This window comes from Echiichthys vipera (assembly GCF_963691815.1).
Source record: "Echiichthys vipera genome assembly, chromosome: 13".
NCBI lineage: Eukaryota > Metazoa > Chordata > Actinopteri > Perciformes > Trachinidae > Echiichthys > Echiichthys vipera.
In genome coordinates, this window is record NC_139838.1 from 28,115,459 (window position 1) to 28,130,625 (window position 15,167).

Sequence of the window (15,167 nt, forward strand, 5' to 3'; positions counted from 1 at the left end):
CATTAACCAGCTCTAACTGGGGGATCCTGAGGCGTTCCCAGGCCAGTGTGGAGATCTAATCTCTCCACCTGGTCCTGGGTCTTCCCCGAGGCCTCCTCCCAGCTGGACGTGCCTGGAACACCTCCCTAGGGAGGCACCCAGGGTTCATCCTTACCAGATGATCCTGAACCACCTCAACTGGCTCCTTTCAACGCAAAGGAGCAGCGGCTCTACTCTGAGGGTCGGGAATGAGTCCTGACCCCAAGTGAAGGAGTTCAAGGACCTCGGGATCATGTTCTGTCTGTTTGTTTGACTGCAGGGGCTTTAAATCCAGAAGACCCCGTTTGTCTCTGCTTCATCACTGATGCTGTGAGGTAATAACTGTGTTCCTGTGGCGTCAGAGACAAAAGCCCAAGGAAATGACTCCTGCAAGGCCTTTCAAGGCGCACTCCCACTGTTCCTCCGTCCCGTGCCCCGTGCTTTAGGGTCCTTGTCCCCCCTCCAGGCCCGTTTGTACTCACACTACCTGGGCCTCGGAGAATGCTTCTTGCTGCCTATACGTCATCACGCCGTAACACGTCACACGCATTGATGACGTCATGGCGATGCGTGGCTTTGTTTCCAGATCTTTCCGTAGACCTCGGAGTTTTTGTGCGTCTTGTCGACTGTTTTTGAATCTTTTCATCGACCAAATCTGCAGTAAACACTCCACCTCCGCATCACACCAACGTGAACCTTTCACCGCCATTGTTCTAAATGTCCGCGCATGGTCCCTCCTTCTTTTTTCTATGTCCCAACAGGCGCACAGGAAATGACCTCAGAACAGCCGTAGGCCTCGTGCTCGTACACGTGCGCACGCTCGTGCTCGTACATGTGCAGACATGCTTTTCAAAAGCCCAGGCTGCATGTGAGAACGCTCGAGGCTGAGTCGGTCGCACCGGACATCTGACAGAGTCTTTTTATATATTTGGAAAATGTTATTTATTATATTATTAAGATTATTATTATTATTATTATTATTATTATTATTATTATCATATAGGGTTTGAACATTTGATTTATCATACTATTCTATAGAATTTTAACATGTTATTTATAATTAATATTAATAATTTTTTGTATAATTGGAAAATGTCATTTATTATTCATATTATTATTAATTATGAAGTCTGAACATGCTTTTTGTTATATATATTATTATACTCATTATTAATTATAAAGCACAAACACTTGATTTATGATGATTATTCATTTTTATGTGGTTTAAGAACATATTTATTATTAATATTATTAATAATTATATAGTCTGATCATGCTTTTTGTTATATATATTATTATACTCATTATTAATTATATATAATTTAAACCCTCAGCGTCATCATGAGCAGAGCTGGGTGTGTTTCGGCCTCGATGCCCCGGCGTCATCGCCAGGCTACCGTTGCTACGGTAACGCTGCTGCAGCTGCAGAGGGGCTTCAGACAGAGAAGGGGAGGGTCTCTCTCACACACACGCACACACACACACACACACACACACACACACACACACACACACACACACACACAGACACACACACACACACACACACACACACACACACACACACACACACAGACACACACACACACACACACACACACACACACACACACACACACACAGACACACACACACACACAGACACACACACACACACACACACACACACACACACACACACACACACACACACACACACACACACACACACACGTGCACACATCCTCGCCCAAACTGTGTCACACATTTTGCTTTCTTTGTTTCTCTCTCTCTTTTATATTCAACATATTCATTCGTTCTTTCTCTTTCTGTTTTCCTCGCACACACTCGTTCTTCTCATCTCACCCTCTGCCCTTCATCACCCGTTCATCATTTCCTCTCCACCACACTGTAAATATAAATCTCTACAGTACTCATCACATCCCCTCTCTCTCTCTCTCGTGCACACACCGTGGCGAGGGCACGGCTGCTGCATCAGTCACCGAGGACATAAATTGTCGCCGTGGCAACAACCGGCGGCAGCAGCAGCAGCAGCAGCGGCAGCAGCAGCAGCCCGCAGGTCCTTCAGGAATAATCTGTTGTCTGTTAGTTTGACTGCAGGGGCTTTAAAACCAGAAGACCCCGTTTGTTTCATCACTGATGCTGTGAGGTAATAACTGTGTTCCTGTGGCGTCAGAGACAAAAGCCAGAGGAAGTGACTCCTGCGAGGCCTTTCAAACGGCTAAGAAAGGTCTCCGGGTGGATCACGGACCGGGGATGTTTAGTCCCAGACCCCCAGGACCAGAACAGCGCGGCTGCATGTGAGAACGCTCACGTCTGAGTCGGTCGGACTGGACATCAGGCGGAGTCGAGCCGCCCAGCTCCAGAGAACAGAGCAACGTTAAATCACATCTGACACCAGTTTCACATGTGAACCCCGACAGCGTCAGGTCTGGAGTTTCTCTGCCTGACCCTCACCTGTTAAATATCACTCACACACACACACACACACACACACACACACACACACACACACACACACACACACACACACACACACACACACACACACACACACACACACACTGAACACAAAGAGACACAAAATGACCACAAAGAGACACAAATTGACACCAAAGAGACACAAAATGACAACAGAGACACAAAACGGCCGCAGAGAGACACAAAATGACCACCGTGAGACACAAAACAACTACACAGAGACACAAAACAACCACACAGAGACACAAAACAACTACAAAGAGACATAAAACAACCACAGAGACATAAAACAACCACAAAGAAACACAAATTGACACCAAAGAGACACAAAATGACCACACGGAGACACAACACGACCACAAAGAGACCCAAAATGACCACAGAGACACAAAACAACTACAAAGAGACACAAAACAACTACAAAGAGACATAAAACAACTACAAAGAGACACAAAACAACCACACAGAGACACAAAACAACTACAAAGAGACATAAAACAACTACAAAGAGACTTAAAACAACCACAAAGAAACACAAATTGACACCAAAGAGACACAAAACAACCATGCGCTCGTCCCTGTGACGTTCCTGCTTCCGGTCACACGTCATGCTTGGGATGATTTAGAAATAGTGTCGTTAAATCATCCGTTTGATTTTGATTCATTCTTTATTTTAAGGGCGAGGGGAACGACCTCCAGCTCGCGTTATGAGAGAGGACTGAGAGGAGGCAGAATTCACACCTGGAGCCTCTTTTACTGATGTTTGAGACACTGTTAGAATCCGACGTTACCCTTCACGCGCCCGTCCCTGTGATGCCCCTGCTTTCGCTCACGTCGGCAGGTGTTGAGGTGGGAATCGTTCCTGCGCGCTTCAGGGACGGACTGCGTGTGTGGAAGAGGCTCATAGTTGTGTGAGTGAATAATTGTAAGTACAGTGAACGCATCATGGCAGAAAGAGTGAAGGCAGCGAGACGGCGGACCCAATAAACGGCTCACACACACAAAAAAATCCCCAAAAAACCCAAAGTCACCCATTTGGCCGAGGCACCGACGCAGCAGCTCCGTCCGTGGCGTTTCCATGACGACCCCGGTGCCGACACGCAGCAGCCAGACGAAGAACGAAAAAAGGCAAGCAGGCTTATTTTAGCTCAGAGGTGATTAAGACGCCGGCTCGGTCCAAAGATAAATGGTGATTAGCATTCAGCTAAAGCGCTCAGAGGCATTACTTTAAACCAGACACACACACACACACACACACACACACACACACACACACACACACACACACACACACACACACACACACACACACACACACACACACACACACACACACACACACACACACACACACACACACACACACACACACACACACACACACACACACACACACACACACACACACACACACACACACACACACAATGCATCAGATGCACTCGGCTTCCTGTGCGACGCTCACAGGAAGAACAGGAAGTCTGTTTCTGTCCCGGCGCCGCCTCACACCCCTGACCCTTCATCTTCTGTTCGCTGGGAGGACGGGTTAACACAAGAACTACAGGTAAAAATGTTATTACATTTAACGTGCACTGAACTGACGCGTCGGTCTTTTACAGGTGGTTCAGGATCATCTGGTAAGGATGAACCCTGGGCGCCTCCCTAGGGAGGTGTTCCAGGCACGTCCAGCTGGGAGGAGGCCTCGGGGAAGACCCAGGACCAGGTGGAGAGATTAGATCTCCACACTGGCCTGGGAACGCCTCAGGATCCCCCAGTTAGAGCTGGTTAATGTGGCCCGGGAAAGGGAAGTTTGGGGTCCCCTGCTGGAGCTGCTGCCCCCGAGACCCCACCCCGGATAAGAGGCTGAAGATGATGATGAGATCCTCTACCTGCCTGGCTCTGCAGGCTCCAGGAACTAACGTTAGCGGCCTGACTGGTATGGGAGCTTTTCATTCATTCATTCATTCAACCTCTTGTCCCTGTCGGGGTCACGGGGGGGGGGCTGGAGCCGATCCCAGCTGACATCGGGCGTGAGGCGGGGTCCACCCTGGACAGGACGCCAGTCTATCACAGGACACATAGAGACGAACAGAGACAGACAACCATTCACACCTACGGGTGATTTAGAGTCATCAATGAACCGAACACCTGCACGTCTTTGGACTGTGGGAGGAAACCGGAGAACCCGGAGAAAACCCACGCAGACACGGGGACAACATGCAAACTCCACACAGAAGGGATAGAACCCTCTCGCTGTGAGGCGACAGTGCTAACCACCACAGCACCGTGTCGCCCTATAGGAGCTTTTATCGGACAGTCATCAGCGTCGGGCGGTGTGTGCTGCTGCGTTCGCCACTTTTCCACGTCATCACTCACAGACAGGCGTCCACAGACGCTGGAGACGCCTTTTTAGTTCAATAAATGTTCTTTTCTTTTAAAAAATTGAGACTGGTCTCAAAACGGCACGATTATCGATTCTCGCAATAATTTCTGGGGCAATTTATCGCCCAGCAAAATTCGTTATTGTAACAGGCTGGGACGTACCAAATAAAGTTCGCCCACGACACGTTTGAATGTCAGATTTCAGAGACGTACACAGACATCTCCTGCTCGGTGCTGACGGCCTGTTCCAGATACGGGCTGTGTGCATTTCTCTGTGGAGTCAGAGTCTTTATGCGGCGCCTCCACCTGCTTTACTATTAAATAACATCTCACTTGTATGAAGTAAAGATGCTAATCATGACGTCTTCCAGATTCTCTTCCCGTGGTCTGATCACACACCGCGTTCCCAGATAAAACCTAGATACGTTCGCGTGGGGAGACGTCTCTGTACCCCGGACATTGAGCTGCTGACTGTGGGGATGAGGCCCCGGGAATTCACGCCTGCCATCATTATCTGTGTGTACGCTCCTCCTTCAGCTGATGCAGCGCTGGCCTGTGACGTCATCCACTCCGCTGTTGCCCGGATACAGACGCTGCATCCTAACATTCCCTCTCTCTACTGTTTTGTTTTGTATATATTATTATTGTTATAGTACATTTTGCATATTTTGTTGTATATATTATTGTTTATTGTTTATAGAACACTGTGCACTGTACATATACACTATGTATATATTGGATTCTATGTATGTTATGTACAAAGTGTTTATTTGCTGACCCACTGCTGCTGTTACAAAATAATTTCCCAGTCTGGGATCATTAAAGTCATTCTATTCTATTCTAGTCTATCTCACAGGTCTGACTTTGCCTGTGTTTCTGATCACTTAATGGTCTGTAAAGACGCTGATACGGTTCCAGATCCACAGCAGCAGCGACATTAAACCTTCAGTTCAGCGTCTGCAAACGATGAAGCAGCCACGTCGCCCTCCAGGGAAAAACATGCACGTCGGTTCCACTTAAACGGATCGGCAGTAATGTGTCTACAGTTTAACCAGAGCGCTGATGTGTGGGTGATGAGGCCGACGCACTGCACGGTGTCAGATACACAACGTTTCTCCAGTGTAACGTTGTGTAGAGAGATGTTTCACGTTGAAAGAAAGGATGCACCGATAAGTGAACTGTTTCAAAGTCATGACACAGACTCAATCGTACGGCAGGCTTTGATGTGAGCGTCTTCTACATGAAAGAGAGATCTGCTTTCAACGCTTTTTGAACCTTTTAACAACATTTAGTCGCTGCAAAAACAATAAAACACACCAAACACACACACACATCGTCTTATTTGCTGATTGAAGCCAAAAGGACAAATATCAAAAACAACGACCATTAAACAATTTCCCCGGGGTTATTTAAGTAGTTCCGATTCGGATCAGCTGAGGCCGATGTTTGAAACTGGAATGATCATTTTACCGACATTACGAGCTGCACGACACCAGCCGCCCCTTACCTACCCCCCCCCTCTACCCCCTACATCCGGAGTCCTTGCTCGAACCACCTGACTATAAACTCAGCTTTAAAGGTTGATTATGGAGAATGAGCAGTACACCGCCATCTCGTGTCTCAAGATCGTCGTCGCAACAACACAAAATCAGTCCAGCAGTGGGGTTGCCAGGTTGTTCAGACCCGGCCCAGTAGCTCCAGGAGACCGGAGTCTGTTTGAGCCTGTTTGAACCCGTCCCCTCCAGAAAATCACAGCATCAAAACAAGGATTAGAGGAGTTTGACTGACAGTTAGCGTTAGCCTTTAGCGTGAGCCGTTCCAGCTAAGTGCAGATAAAAGTGATGTTAGCGATCAAGGAGCAGCGTAGCCATGTGGGCGTGCGTTTGAATGGCGTTCCTCTCCTTTCTCTCAGTCCATGGAGTGAATGCTCGGCCTATAGTGACTCTGGTTGTTGCCCGTCTCCGCTCACTCAGCTGCTGGGACAAAGAACGCCCCCTTCACTGAGGCTCCCAAGCAGCTGCACGATTGGCTAACTCCATTTCACCCAGTGCCAGCCTACAGTAGCTGCACCAAACAACAGGCAACCCTGGCAACCAGCAACGCCCAACGCTCTTGGCTGCTACCATGGAATCACAGCAGGACAGAAAGCCATTGTCAAACCCCTCAAATTAAAAAGAAAAAATGAATTCAGACTAAATATATTTTTTATGGAAAAGCAAAACTTTCATTCTGTTCCCCTCAAAACACCAATGAAAAAAAAAAAAAGCTTCTAATAAAGATTCTACATATTTAACCTTTAATTTTGATCTTGAACTCTTTGAACTTTGAGTTTCATGAGTACATGTTGTACGATTGTGACGCTATCGATCTGAAAGACATGACGACAAGTCCTCACAGCTGTCTCTGTGGTAGTTCTGGCTACAGTAGGGTTCACCGGGTCTCCAGGACCCCCCCCCCCCCCACACACACACACACACACACACGCACAAGCAAGCCCCTTTCACACATTCCTCAACAGCACCGTAATGAAGGACCGCCATAATAACGGCTAAAACGTGTTGTCCTGCTTCTTGCAGAGGTGCGGGGAGCTGAGATTTTGGAACTACGCGGACGGTGTTGCACGGACCGGATTTCAGTGACTGGCTGAGAGGGCTGTTCTTGGAGCCGCTTTGGTTGTGGTACACTGATGCTGAGGTTTGGTTAAGGGGTAGATACGTTTTCAAATCTGTCTCGGAGGCTCGTAGACCGTAGCTTTAAACACGAGGATCAGGGGTCTGACTCTGACTCTGCAGTGTGAACATATAAACACACTGAGCCTGTGCAGGTAGAAATCTATCAGGCAGCAGACTGGAGTCTCTGCGCCCACACCTTCATGACGACAGGAGGAAAACCATGAGTCACATGACTTCAACATCAGACAGTGAGGTGCATTTAAGTCCATACAGATCAAACAGCCTGCAGCCAAAGACGACATGACATGTGTTTTGTTCTCAGGAGGTAAATACTCTGTTTATCAACCTGAAATCAAATGAAACTATTTATCTGAGGAGGATGACGGACATCGGGTTATGAATAAACCATGAAACACGAGTCCGTGCACGTCGATGGTGCAGCGTCACTCTGCCGCAGCCATGTTAGACAGGTTAGAGAGCAGCTGTGAACCTGCGTGTGGGAGCATTCGATTCAATTTGGCCTCAACGTGCATCTTTAAGAGTCTGTGACGCTTTCAGGTTTCACCAAACGGGAAAAAGAAGAGATGCAGGAGAAGCAGAGAAGGAAAGGAAGATAGGAGTTAAAAGGCAAAGAGGGGAGGACACAAAGGAGAAAGAAGGAGGGATGCTGAAAATGCAGAAAAGAGGAGCAGGAGGACTGGAAGACGACATGAGGAGGAGGAAGAAGAGGAAGATAAAGGAGGGGGGGGGATTCAGGAGGACAGAAGAGGAGGAGGAGGAGGAGGAGGAGGAGGAGGGCAGGAATGGAAAGAAGAGGAAGAGGGTGTGGCAGATTTCCCACACCTCCTCCTTTGTGAAGCAGCACACCTGTTCGAAACCACAACAGTTATTACGTCACCGCGGTAACAGGTGTGCCCCTCCCCCAACACACTCTTTGTGAGAACACTGCACACACACACACGAGCCCGACCTTTAACGGAAACGTATTCAGCAGCAGCAGCAGGAAGATGAATTCACTTTGACCAAAATCCTGATATGGAGGGAGAACGTTAGTTAAAGAGTCCGACTGAAGCCTTTGTTTGGTGCAGATCCTCTCAAACATCCCGGCATCGAACCTGGATTATTCAATGAAAATTAGGACAATGATGCAAAAATGATTCTTTAAGGCAGGTGTCAGTCGTCAACTGTGATATTTGCACCCAGTTTCTTTTTTACCAAACCCCACCCAGGTGATCCTGCGCTCAGTGTTGTGCCTGAACGCATCCACTGAACCATAGTGAACCAATGAACTGATTCATATTTTGGGCGACCCCGGCTAAAGCCCTCTGGAAACAGGAAAATAAACCCAATCTGGCAACACCAGGCACCAGAGTCGCATCGCAGTATATGTCATTAACACAATTACAGCATGGAGGTTACAGCGGCACGGAGGCTACAGCGGCACAGAGGCTACAACTGTACGGAGGCTACAGCGGCACGGAGGCTACAGCTACAGCAGCACGGAGGCTACAGCGGCACGGAGGCCACAGTGGCTCGGAGGCTACAGCTACAGCATTAGAGGCTACAGCATTAGAGGCTACAGCAACACGGAGGCTACATCAGCACCGAGGCTACAGCGGCAAGGAGGCTACAGCAGCATACAGGCTATAATAGCACAGAGGCTATAGCGGCATGGAGGCTACAGCAGCACGGAGGCTACATCAGCACGGAGGCTACAGCGGCAAGGAGGCTACAGCAGCATGGAGGCTACAGCAGCATACAGGCTACAATAGCACAGAGGCTACAGCAGCATGGATGCTACAGCAGCACAGAGGCTACAGCGGCACTGAGGCTACAGCAGCACTGAGGCTACAGCAGCAGAGGCTACAGCAGCAGAGGCTACAGCAGCACAGAGGCTACAGCAGCACAGAGGCTACAGCAGCACTGAGGCTACAGCAGCACTGAGGCTACAGCAGCACTGAGGCTACAGCAGCACAGAGGCTACAGCAGCACTGAGGCTACAGCAACACGGAGGCTGCAGCGGCACGGAGGCTGCAGCGGCACGGAGGCTACAGCAGCACAGAGGCTACAGCGGCAGACGCTACAGCAGCAGAGGCTACAGCAGCACTGAGGCTACAGCGGCACTGAGGCTACGGCGGCACAGAGGCTACGGCGGCACTGAGGCTACAGCGGCACGGAGGCTACAGCGGCACGGAGGATACAGCGGCACGGAGGATACAGTGGCACGGAGGCTACAGCAGCACTGAGGCTACAGCAGCACAGAGGCTACAGCAGCACTGAGGCTACAGCAGCACTGAGGCTACAGCAGCACTGAGGCTACAGCAGCAGAGGCTACAGCGGCACGGAGGCTACAGCGGCACAGAGGATACAGCAGCAGAGGCTACAGCATCACAGGGGCTACAGCGGCACTGAGGCTACAGCGGCACGGAGGCTGGAGACCAGGACCAGGCTGGGACTGGTCCAACTAACTGGTGTGGAGATCCAGGTATAAAACCTCTCACAGGCCGATGATGTCACTGAAACCCTTTGTGCTCCAAGTGCCAACGACCGTCGTTAGAGTGGCAGTCGTTGGTGGAAGTAGGTCTGGACTTGGTTAGTGCTCTATTGAGTCTGAACCACAGTCGTTGGAGTCACAGGAGGACGTTTGTGAACAGTTGTTCTTTGAGGTTAGATCGTTGAATGAAGGGATGAAAGGGCAGCATTGTAAATTGTTGACATGTCCACATCCTGGACAGAGAGGACAGGTGGTTTGAAAGAGGAGGAAAAGAAGCATCTATGTAAAAGTAGAGAAACCATCGCTAAACACAGGAGGGGGTCTGAGACGCCACTTATCTCCAGTTTACAATGCTGCCCTTTCATCCCTTCATCCAACGATCCAACTGTCGTTTAGACTCAATAGAGCACTAACCAAGTCGAAACCAACTTCCACCAACGACTGGACCAGGACCAGGACCAGGCTGGGACTGGACCAGCACTAACGAAGTCCAGACCTACTTCCCACCAACGACTGTCACTCTAACGACGGAGCACAAAGGGTTCCAGTGACATCATCAGCCTGTGAGAGGTGAAATACCTGGATCTCCACACCAGTTAGTTGGTCCAGTCCCAGCCTGGTCCTGGTCCTGGTCCTGGTCCAGTCCCAGCCTGGTCCTGGTCCAGTTGAGAAAAAGCAACATTGCTGCGACAAGTACGTGCGTTTACAGAACAATTACAAATATTAATCAGGACAATTTTAGCTTTTCCTAATTTTCCTCATAAAATAAAATAAAAGTAATTAAACATAAAGCAAAACACTGATGTCCACCATGTTTTCAGCTCATCTGCTGCACGATCAGTTCTCTTCTTTCTCATATTTCAGCTTAATGCATGAGCAGAGCACCAGGGTGAAGCTGGTGTTCAGGCTTTTTTGGGGCATTTTGTGCAGAAAGCTGCAGCCGCTCACATCCTGAAGATGAAGGCAGCACCAGGGCCTGAACACACCCACTTCCCTCCCCCCTTTCCTCCCCCTTTCCTGGATGATAAGCAAATGTCTGCAGCTCCTGGTGGGATGCAACAGGGCGCACAGAGGGGTCGCTTCACATTCAAACCACAAATACATTCACGTTACCTTCATGTCTCCTATGACGGTCTGGAAGAGCCCCCCCAGCGCGCTGCACTCCCGCTCCATCACCGTCTCCATCTTCAGCTGCGGATCAACCTGTGTGTGTAGGTGTGTTTGTGTGTGTGTGTGTGTGTGTGTGTGTGTGTGTGTGTGTGTGTGTGTGTGTGTGTGTGTGTGTGTGTGTGTGTGTGTGTGTGTGTGTGTGTGTGTCAGCGGTCCATCAATGAGGCTGCAGGACCGGAGGAAACACGGGAGGAGAGAGAGAGAGCGGCTGGTTGCGGGTGAAAACGCTCAGGGTCGCGCCGCAGGGTTTCCCCGGCGGAGGGTGCGCAGGACGCGGACACAAGCGGCGGCGGAGCCGGGGGTTAGTTTCCACGGAGAGCGGGTAGATCCCATGATGTCTGCGGGAGGACGCGCATGGTGCAGCGGGGAGGGAAACAGGGAGACGCCGCCGGAGAGACTCAACTTTCCACCGGGAGGAGACGGTGATGTGCTGCTGCTGCTGCTGCTGCTGCTGCAGGGGTCTGACAGGGAGGCCGGGCACGGGGGCGCGCCCAGAGCGACGGGGACGCGCGTCCGTTTGGCCCCGCCCTCAGCAGAGGGAGGTTTTTGTTAATGAGAGAGAGAGAGAGGGGGGAGAGAGAGACACACAGAGAGAGAGAGAGGGAGAGGGGGGGGAGAGGGAGAGAGGGAGAGAGAGAGAGAGAGAGAGAGAGAGAGAGAGAGAGGGAGGGGGGAGAGAGAGAGAGAGAGAGGAGAGAGAGAGAGAGAGAGAGGAGAGAGAGGGAGAGGGGGAGAGAGGGAGAGAGAGGGGGAGAGAGAGAGAGAGAGTGAGAGAGAGGGGGAGGGAGAGAGAGAGAGAGAGTGAGAGAGAGTGAGAGAGAGGGGGAATAGAGTAAAATAAAATAAAATACAATTAAAATACAAATATAATAAAATAAAAATGACTAAAATAAAACAAAATTAAATTAAATGAAACAAAAATACATTTAATTAAATGGAAAAATAAAGAAGAAAGACAAGAGAAATAAAATAAAAACGGAACAAATAATCCATAATAATAATAATAATAATAATAAACTCCACTTTAAATAAAAAGGTCAAGTAGATTCAAATGAATGAAAACAAGATTAATGTGTTTTAATCAAGAATAATTATTAGAATAAACATTTATGGGTTTATGAAGTTTTATTGTTTTATATCATTTTATTTCTTTTGTTTTTTCTGTGTTTTCATGTTTGAAATAAAGAAGAAAGAATAAAATGTTGTTAAATAAATTATACTGTGAAAAAGGAGAATAAATATATTTAAATATATAAATATATAATGTTGAATACTGTGATGCTGACATATTTAAAGCCACAGCACCACCCAGTGAATATTTCACGCAACTGTTAAAAAGATGAAACATGAGATTCTTATTAAATCTCTTTCACAGGGAAATGAAGAAAAACACTTTGACAGTTTGCATTAATTATTATATTTGTTTTAATTAAAATGAGCAGATTTTTATCTCTTTGAATGTATTAACTAAATATAAGTTAAAGTGGTTCTGCAACTGAATCAAATCCACTATTTAAGGCAAAAAACAATCATATATTTAATTCATTTTACACATTTATTTAATTCAATAATTCTTTTATATTTGTAAAGAGCTCATAGTTATCGTATCACCCGACTAGATCGCTGCGCTCTTTATATATTTGAATGTATGAACTAAATAGAAGTTAAAGTGGTTCTTTGAATTGAATTGAATCAGTTAGTTGAACTGATTCAATTCAATTCATGGCCGCTGACACAGAGAAGTGGCTGCAGACACTAGTTTTATATTCTCCTCTGCTCCACCTCTCGTCCAGTTCAGCTCCAGATTCATTTATTTATTGATGCAAATGAGCCGCCGGTGACTCGTTTACACCACCACACCCACAATAATAATAATAATAATAATACATTTAATTTGAGGGCGCCTCTCTGGGCACTCGAGGACACCGTACAATTGCAAAGTAGATAAAAATAAATAAAATAGATAAAAACACTAAGAAGGAAATACAAAACAGATAAGAAAAGACAATATGGATGGTTCAGTGGGGTAGGCAGTCCGGAATAGGTGAGTTTTTAGTTTTGATTTGAAGTGTGTGAAAGAGTCCAAGTTCCTGAGATCCGGTGGAAGTGCGTTCCAGAGTTGGGGGGCAGAACGGCTGAAAGCCCTGCTCCCCATGGTGACAAGGCGGGCGGGGGGGACAGAGAGGTGGACAGAGGAGGCAGATCTGAGGGAACGGGAAGGGGTGGCGATGTTGAGGAGTTCAGACAGATAAGGAGGGGAGAGGTTGTGGATGGCCTTGAAGGTAAACAGGAGTGTTTTGAATTCGATGCGGATCAATATCCTCTCAGATTCCTGTTCAGAGTCTAAATGCTGTGTTGTCTCCCTCCAAACCAAAGGAGCCTCTTGTGTTTTGTCCACGAATCAAACATTTGTTCAGATCTTTCATTCAATTCAATTTTATTTACAGTGCCAAATCATAACAACAGTGATCTCAGGACACTTTACAGAGTAGGTAAAGACCAAACTCTATGACTTATTCATGATTTACACAGACCCAACAATTCCCCCGTAGAGTACGGTGGCGTTGAAAACCTTCACTATAACAGACAGGAACGTCAGACAGACCCAGCTCTGTGGAGGACGGACATCTGTCTGCACCGGAGAGAGGAAGAAAAGGAGAGAGAGAGAGAGAAAAGACGGACAGATGGACAGAGAGAGACAAAGACAGACACAAAGACAGAGACAGACACACTTCCAGAGATGTAAGCAACCAAAGAGTAACAGTAACTATAATAATATCTATAATAATGTGAATCCCGGGTTCTCCGGTTTCCTCCCACAGTCCAAAGACGTGCAGGTGTTCGGTTCATTGATGACTCTAAATCACCCGTAGGTGTGAATGGTTGTCTGTCTCTGTTCGTCTCTATGTGTCCTGTGATAGACTAGCGTCCTGTCCAGGGTGGACCCCGCCTCACGCCCGATGTCAGCTGGGATCAGCTCCAGCCGCCCCGCGACCCCGACAGGGACAAGAGGTTGAAGATGAATGAATGAATGAATGAATGTCTGCCTCCAGAATAACACCTCAAACATCAAGTCAAAGCAAAGATGCTCTTAAACGCCCTTTCACTGGGATGACCTGGTGCAAAAAGAGTTTGCACCGCAGCAGCTGAGAGGGAAACCTGCAGAGTTTGGGCCCTAAAATCTGGAGCTTCAGTGTTCTGATGTCTGGACTGAGGCCAGCGGGGCCGACCGAGCTGCCGAAGGAAGATCTGGGATCAGATGGTGAAGCAGACGAAGCTGTGTCATTAAAGCCACGCGGAGTCGCTGCTTAATGACAGGGAGCAACAACACACACACAAACGGGTCGTCGGCGCACAGAAAAGCAGCTCTCTGTGTGATTATCTGCCTCAAACAGGAGAAGAGTGAACTAATAACAGCTATCAGAGAGAGGGGGGGGGGGGAGAGACGAGGAGAGGCAGGAGAGACGAGGAGCTGGAGACTCGAGCTTGAGGCTTTTCATCAGTTACATTCACGGACTAAGAAAGCAACGTTTCCACACAGCAGGAAGAGAAACGATGCATCAGTCTGGGAACGTCTGTCTGTTAAAGCAGGTTCTTTTATGAATGTATTTGTAAGTTTTTTGTTTGCAAATTAAACGGCAAATCACTTTTACATGCAACAAAACAGACTTTTCTCCCTCCCATCCCCTCCTCCCTTCACCAAAAAGTATAAGAAAAGTGCGTTAAAGCAATAAATATTGAATTAAATATAAATAGAACAAAAAATAACAGCTACAAAGAGACACAAAATGACCACAAAGTGACACAAAACATTCAAAACAAATGCAAAACTACAAAGAGACATAAACAGCCACAATGGCACAAAATGATCGAACACAAAATGACCAGAAAGACACAAAACAGCTACAAAGTGACAAAATTAACAGTTTTGTTTGAAAACTACAGCAAAT

General features: G+C 47.7%; 1 protein-coding gene across 1 annotated transcript in view; it reads right to left on the reverse strand.

The window, feature by feature from the left end:
• Window positions 1-11,625, reverse strand: part of LOC310955731 (protein MTSS 1-like) — a 54,553-nt gene extending 42,928 nt beyond the window's left edge. The window contains 1 exon segment of the mRNA XM_083925730.1: window positions 11,161-11,625. Within this exon segment, the coding sequence (XP_083781856.1) occupies window positions 11,161-11,232 (72 nt within the window). The 5' untranslated portion in view covers window positions 11,233-11,625.
• Between the last annotated feature and the right edge of the window lie 3,542 nt (window positions 11,626-15,167).